The 7,586-nt window shown below is 39.9% G+C and overlaps 1 protein-coding gene across 1 annotated transcript in view; it reads right to left on the bottom strand.

Annotated features, from left to right (window-relative positions):
• The window catches only part of rnf17 (ring finger protein 17), a 12,448-nt gene extending 5,106 nt beyond the window's left edge, over positions 1 to 7,342 (bottom strand). The window contains exons 1-13 of the mRNA XM_031873939.1: positions 7,254 to 7,342; positions 6,055 to 6,167; positions 5,134 to 5,231; positions 4,962 to 5,043; positions 3,731 to 3,817; positions 3,446 to 3,549; positions 2,789 to 2,957; positions 2,592 to 2,668; positions 2,402 to 2,476; positions 1,668 to 1,893; positions 1,481 to 1,571; positions 962 to 1,120; positions 34 to 205 (exon numbers count right to left, since the gene is read on the bottom strand). Coding sequence (XP_031729799.1) covers positions 34 to 205; positions 962 to 1,120; positions 1,481 to 1,571; positions 1,668 to 1,893; positions 2,402 to 2,476; positions 2,592 to 2,668; positions 2,789 to 2,957; positions 3,446 to 3,549; positions 3,731 to 3,817; positions 4,962 to 5,043; positions 5,134 to 5,231; positions 6,055 to 6,167; positions 7,254 to 7,320 — 1,520 coding nt within the window. The 5' untranslated portion in view covers positions 7,321 to 7,342. The remainder of the gene's footprint in view (positions 1 to 33; positions 206 to 961; positions 1,121 to 1,480; positions 1,572 to 1,667; positions 1,894 to 2,401; positions 2,477 to 2,591; positions 2,669 to 2,788; positions 2,958 to 3,445; positions 3,550 to 3,730; positions 3,818 to 4,961; positions 5,044 to 5,133; positions 5,232 to 6,054; positions 6,168 to 7,253) is intronic.
• Positions 7,343 to 7,586: the final 244 nt, after the last annotated feature.

The raw sequence follows: 7,586 nt of genomic DNA, 5'->3' as shown, positions 1-7,586 counted from the left end.
CTCCATTTTAAACCTGCTCGTGTGTGCGAGTACCTCTCTATGGCGAGTCTTTTGCCGAGGCCAGAGTCCAGGAAGAAGACTCGGACGCTGGCCAGCTGGGTGACCGGGCAGACCTTCACAGCCTCCACACATCCGTCCTGAAAGACCTCCACCAGCCTGGCCCGAAACCAGAGTCCCTCCTCCCTCTTCACAAAGACCAGGGCGCCTGAAGAGGAGCAGAGAACACAAAGGACATCAATCATTGCTGTAGACAATCAAACAGGAAGTCAGCAGCAATCAGTCCATCAATTACTGAATTATTCATCTATTCATGGCACTGAATAAACATAATTAACATTTTTGTCTCATTTACTTTGACCATGAACAGGAACATTAACTAATATCGCTGTATGGAAATAAGGCCGGACGATATGGACACAAATGTTATCACAATATGTTTTTATTATTGATCGGTGTCGATCATCCTGATTTATATTTATTATCATTATTACAAATAACAATAACATTAATAATAATAACATTAATAATGATATTAATAATAATAATAATAATAATAATAATGCTCAATTTACTGTTTTGGACAGAACCCTAAAGAAACCAGAAGGTTAATTATGGTTTAAAATATAAAATAATAATATATGATATAATACAATTAAAATAATATAATATAGAATATAAAATAAAATATGATATAAATAAAATAAAATAATATGATATACAGTTTATTATCAGAAGAAGTAGGTGACACATTAAACAGAACCAACATGGCTTTACGTTCCACACTGAATACATTAAATATTAAATATGTAAACTACTGCTGTGATTCACATCACATCAAAAGCCTCGTTTCAAACAACCAGCAGAGAGATTGGGTGGGTTGGTTGAAATGCGGCCATTGTTTGTTATCGCCCAGCCCTACACGCTATATGCTCAAAGTTCTCCATCATTCACACGAACTCACCGATCTCCACGGCGTCACAGGAAGTGAAGCGACAGCCGTCGCCGCAGCAGAAGTGGTTGATCTTCTTAGATATGAACTCGCTGTCCCTCTTCTCCGCCACGTAGCGGACGTAGAAGTGACTCGGATTCACGACGTGGCTCACCACCACCCACTGGGTGACTAGGAGGGAGGAGAGAGGACAATCAAGAGAGGGAGGAAGGTAGGAGGAATCAAGGGAATAGGCAGAGATACGGGAGAAAGAGGAGGGAGAAGGAGCAGGAGCAATTCAATGTACATTTGATTGATTTTAATGTACTTGAAGTTTACACTGTGCAGCTGTATTATCTATGAAAACAGAAGGATCAGGACTCTGTGTCGCTAGATACTCATTAAAAAGAACTTGATCTGGACATCCTCAGTGTTATGGGTTGTTTGCTGTCTGTGTGTGCTCCGTGTTTTCCGTCAGCGCATCGTAGGCGTTTTTATCTTTTTTGTACTTTTATTGTATCTGCCTGTGTTGAAAAAGTTGACTCCCTTTACCATTTCTCTTATTGCCAAACGACACACTCGTCCTCCTCCTCTGGATTCTCCAGTTGTCGTTGGCCAGCTCAGGGCCGGTGGGGGGGGGGAGCTGCAGGAGGACAAGAAGCATTAACAAATAAAAAGGCTTCTCTTCTGCCTCCATCATAACAAATCTAATGTTCTGATTGGCTCTCAAAACTCAGACAGGAGGAACATGTGACAAACAAGCACCTTTCTCTTGTCCCTCGATCAATAGCTCCTCCAGGATCACGTCTGGAGTTCCAGGGCGGTTGGAGCCTCGCGAGGGGGAACTGATGGCTCCGGGGCTCTCCTGGTCCGGTTCAGGTGAGACACAGTTTCTGTTCCGGTCCTTTGGGGACTTCCTGCTGGAGTCGCTCTGCTGGAGGTCTTTGGGAGGAGACTCGGACAACCTGAGAGAGAACAGCAAGAGGTGTTACACCAGTTAAGAGCCAGATGAATATATATATATATTCATGTTAATTCCCGCTAATAGGCGAAGTAATTTAAACTATATTTACTGCAAGAGAAGAGGGACACGTGGTTAACCGTCAGAAAACGTTGTATAGATTAGCTGTAGTACGAGTGTGCGCCACTAGGTGGAGCCTGTTACGCTTCAATGAGAGTTCAGTGACCGAACTGAACGCACCTCCCTGAAGCCGTGTGCCTCGCTCTGCTCACTGAATGTGTGATGAACTCCTTTGTGAAGCAGAACGTTGATGTAGCAGCTGAGAGGTTTAGCGATCTGACTCTCAAGCTAACGTTAAACTAGCATCTTGAGATGCTACATCAGGAGCGACACCAAGTCTGTATGAAATGTGCTATTTAAATAAAGATATTTATTATTACATCCTAGGTAGAACGCATCGAGTATATTAAATATATCATCCACAACTAAACGGAAGATATTTAAAGACTCACTGCTTTGGGGCGGCGTCTTCCATTTTCAGAGAGATCTCCAGACTCTGGTTCAGACACTCTGACCGGAAAACACAGCTAGAACGAACACACACACACACACTAAAGTTAGTTTATTGTACTTTTTATTGCTTTATATTTGTGTCGTGCACATACTGTAAATGACACAAACATCAGGGTTAAAATGACAAACCTCATCCCGGAGCCCATAGTGATGCATTTCATATCGTAGAGCTGTTTATCCACCGGAGCCTGCAGCGTCTCCACAACCTGTCATCCACACACGAATAACAAGCAGCCACAGTGTTTTAAATCAGTTTTGCTCGACTCAGTTTCTGACCGTGCGTTGTGTGCTCACTTGGACGCATCTGATGTGCAACACTTGAGTACCTTGTCCAGGGTGCAGTACTGCTCCAGGATGGGGACACGTCGTACTTCTCTGGCCATCTGCATGGCGATCTCCAGAGCCTTCATCCTCTTCTGCACACAGCTCACCTCTGACTGGCTGGATGAGAACTCTGCCTCCAGTTTTGTCAGCTGACTCAACTGCACGTCCTTCCTGTTGGCAAAGAAATGACAGGCGGTTTGATTCAGAGGTGTGTTTATGAGGTAATTTCACCATTGTTAGTGTCGTACTACAGTAGATAGCAGACAGGAGAACCAGCAGGGGGATTTAGACACTTAAAAGAATGTCTATCAGTTTAAGTGGACGCTATATTTAGAATATTTTCACCTCTTTACCTCGATGTCAGACGGACCTTTGTTGCGGGGAACAGAAGACGTTTTTTACCACCAGACTCCATTAAAAAGAAAACAGTGATTTCACCTCTAAGAACACAGGAGCTGTTGTTCTAAAGCTCAGTCAGTCAGTTAGTTTGTGTTAATGTGTGAAATACACAGCAGAACATCACTTTGCTCCATCTACTGTAGTAAAGCACTGACTGTGGAGAAGAACCTCATACAAACACTACTAAACATCCAAACTGTCCCTTCAAGACATAAAGCCCTGAATGTCTCACAGGTTTCATAGACAGTTTATAGTCTCACCACTTCTGCACAGCGTGTGAAGCTTTGTCTGCAGCTTGCTTGATCTCAGCCTCCAGCCGAGCTCTCTCTCTCCTCAGCTGTTCAGCCAGACCGTTGGTCAGCGTCTGCAGAGAGGAAACACAACCTTCTGATAGATGATGTCCAAAATCAGCTTCTACAGGGTTTGTGTGAGAGATTCACCGACAACAAGGCTCCGAACTGCTTTTACCACATTCCTGAGAAATAGACAGATGTGTGCAAATACTCATATAAATATTTTATTATGGGATGTAGTGCAGCGCTCACCTCGTGGATATTTTCCAGAGCAGCGTGACTTTCTGCAGCCTGCTCCAACGCCTCATCCACCAACTTAATCTTCTCCACATCAGCTGGCTACATGAAACACAACCAGAACTTTAACCGTTTTAATCTGAATTCATTCACGTCATTTATATCCTTCTGTCCACTTCATCGAGTTTCATGATCACACATTCTGTAAAACTCTTACGTCTCCGTCAGACATGGATTTATATCTAAGAAGGGTGTTTTTACCAGCTACATCTTCCAGCTCATCCAGGAACCGGGATGTATAAATATTCATCTATATCTTCTCTATCTCTTATTCCTAATTAAATATGCACATTTCTTCTTGTGTTTGCAGCTTGTCGGCTGTAACGATGTTAAACGAGATAATGTTTCTGTCAGCTTGTTTAGGAGCTCTTCTGCCCCCTAGTGGCCAGAACGTGATCAGTGCTTTAATGTTCTTCCTTTTATTTAAACACAACATTTCTAATGCGTTCGTACAAGTTCACCAAGAGCTTATGATAATATGAATATGAATTGCGACACCACTTTCACAGTCGTCCATCAATAGATGGACTGAAAATACGTTTTTTTTGGAAAACAGAAACCCAAAGATGCGCTCCTCTCTTGCGCCGCGTTTTTCTCTCTCGCGCGCATTAAAAGTTTAAATATTCTCGCTCGTCAATGTCACGCTTGGCCCAGACAGCCAATCGAATCGAGCAAGAGGGGGGCTTCACTACTTTACCACTGACTTCCTGTTTTGATGCCGGTAGATGAGACGAATGCAGACGTACGGTTGATATTAGCTTTTTTTTTTATTACAATGAACTATATATATATATTTTTTCTCTGTCTCCTCATTCAACAGCAAGAGCTCAATATCAGCATTGAATAATTTTCCCATGTTATTGACATTTGATCGTCTGGTTGCGCCGCAGTTATTCTTGGGTCAGTACTGAACGCATATGACAATAACTGAGGAGTTCCACATACATCGACTGATGAATTAATCACAACAGTCACTGCACCAAACCATCCGTTCATCCCTCTCTGGGTCTGTTTTTGTACTTAACGTTTGCTGCGTTTTCGTACTACTGATGATATAAATCCATGTTATAGGGACAAAGTCTCATGATACAAAGTTGTGTAATGCGAGATGTGCAAACGATGAGATTAGTTTAGTTTGAACGTTAACGTGATGGGCTGAGGCGACTCGTGTGGTCACCAGACGTACCTGCTCCGGACCCTCAGTATCGGCCTTCACGTCTTTGGACGGTGATATTTTGGGCTTTTTGCGATTTCTTGATCGGTCGCACCTTTAAGAGACACAACCAGCACTTATCAGAGATGAACTCAACTCTCTTTTATAATATATTATACAAACAGCACAGGTGTGTCAGCTGTACCTTTTCATCCTGTTCATTTTAGACGTGTAGATGAGGCCGATGATCCTGCTGTCCTCCTGCAGGCCGAACACTCCTCCTTCAGGAAGCGTCGACTCAACCTGCAGAGACACAATGTTGTCTTTTCATTCTCACCTTCCATCAGTTTGCTTCCTCCGTTTCACTTCTCGTACATCCGATATCAATTCTATTCATAACAACCGCTGATTCAAAACAATTCACAATTCTGTACAAAAAGGTGCTGATTTTAAGGATCTACTCCAGTCTGCTGAGCGCTAATAAACTACGACATGAAAACAGAGTAAAGTGAGTAAAAGATTATCGAGTTTTGATATTTTAAAGTTATATCAACTGATTGCAATAACGTAAACACACACAGGCAAACAGTAACAGTTATTCATGCTAATACTTGTATAAATCAACACTTTTTACAATAATGTTTTTACCATTTCTCAAAGCTCAGTGACTTCAAGAATAACACGTTGAAGTTATGTTGCATGAATATAATTTGTAGGCTTTTAATTCTCAGAAACAGATTTCAAATCACAAAATAAGTTATTTTGTGTGATTTATCAACTCGTTATGTTCATGACTCCGTGTCCTCCGGTTAGAGCAGAACTTTAGTCCGATGCTCTGTTTCTACTCCATTATATTTAATATATAACGTAACATTTAACTTAATACATTCATGAAAGTGACGTTGTTTTGATTCCCATCATGTGGAGCATTCAGTGTGCTTTACAAACACTTGTTTTAGAATTTAATATTAATTTTCATATTGTACAATATCTAGTTTATCTTCCAGCAGAAAAGGTTTTTAAAAACCGTTTCTTTGAAGTTGAGAATGAGATTCTTGGAGGATGAGAATGAATATGTTCCTGAGTTTAAGCAGCTCTCGCGCTGCAACAGGAAGCAGAACGTTACCTCACACTCGGGACATTGAATGACTCCGTGGTGGTGGAGGGAGAGCAGACAGGACGTGCAGTAGATGTGAGCACAGAGGAGCATACGGGGGAGGTTACCGTCCACATCATCCTCTGAGAAAACACACACAAAGGAAAGACCAGCAGGAATAATAAAACATAAATCTAAATTATGATTTCCAGTCAATTTAAAAGCACATTACAATCCAACAGTAATACCTGCACAGCTGCTCTGCATCAACTACTAGATAATACAAATGTAAAATAATGTAAAATGTACTTCATTAATTGCCAAAAGTTCACAAATTGCCTGATTTCATGAAATAAAATGATTTGTCATAATTTTAAAACAAACTGCTTTAATATGGTTTAATAACGTTGAGTCACCATCATGCTGATATGTTTGTTTTGTAATTTGCTAGTTTATATGTTAATTAATATTGTTTATATAAGTTTGTAAAAAAGTGTTAATGATTTTAACAATGAATAATCAACGGATGGTTAAGACCATCAGTTGAAAAACAATGAAGAGATTAATCTTTATATTCAACTTCATATTTATTTTTATATTTAATCTGTTAGTTAATTTGTTTATTTATATAATTTAATGGCAATTTGGTGTATATTGTTCCTGGTCATTCTTATATTTTGTTACACGTTTGAAAAAAGCTAAATAACACACATTTTCACATTTTGTACAACATTATTATTATTTTAATATACATATAAAATTATAATTTTGTTATTACAAGCTAAGTTACAAGTTAAACAACATCTGTAACACCTTTAAAATAATTATTATATGTTTTAAATATATATTTTATATATTTTAATCAGTGTTTTTAACACCACGCCTCGTGTTGCAATCACGCTTCAGTTGTCACAGAATCATTGATCAATATCACGTTTCCAACCATCGCGCGATTCTGATGCCCTCCTGTGCTAACTTACGTTAGCTTAGCACACCGCACAAGAAAACAACACTAGGACACTATAATTAGTTGTATTTTACGCGTTAAGTACAAATTATTGGTATTTAAAAACGGGCCTGCTGACATATTTGCCTGTAATTTAGCTAGCTAGCTAGCTAGCTAACGTTAGCTAGCTTACGTTAGCAGGTGAATTAACGTCTTTTTAGCGGACGTAAGTTATGATAAAACACGATATTAAACTGTAACAGAACGAATTTAAATATATTACCCGGCAGGCTGAACGCCTCCCCGCAAAACTGGCAACTCATAATGCTGGTGTTGTCTCCTGAATCCATCTTTCGTCTTTTTTAGGTTATTTTGCTTCTCAAAATCAAAACTTGAAGGTGCACGACGGTCTCCCGGGTGTCTTGGTCACGTGACCCCGCAGGTGCGTTCATGTGACCGAGGAGTTTGTCGTGAATGTGTAATTTAGGATTTAAACCTTGAATAATGAAGAATAACGTGTTTAATTACTAAATTATTTATGTTATCCTTCTAATTTTAATAGTTTGTCATGGATCTGATGTGTTTTATCTTATTACATCAGATAATATTATTATTA

This window comes from Anarrhichthys ocellatus, unplaced genomic scaffold, assembly GCF_004355925.1.
Source record: "Anarrhichthys ocellatus isolate YVR2014 unplaced genomic scaffold, GSC_Weel_1.0 scaffold77, whole genome shotgun sequence".
NCBI classification, from domain to species: Eukaryota; Metazoa; Chordata; class Actinopteri; order Perciformes; family Anarhichadidae; genus Anarrhichthys; species Anarrhichthys ocellatus.
This window is presented reverse-complemented; position numbering and strand designations above follow the sequence as displayed.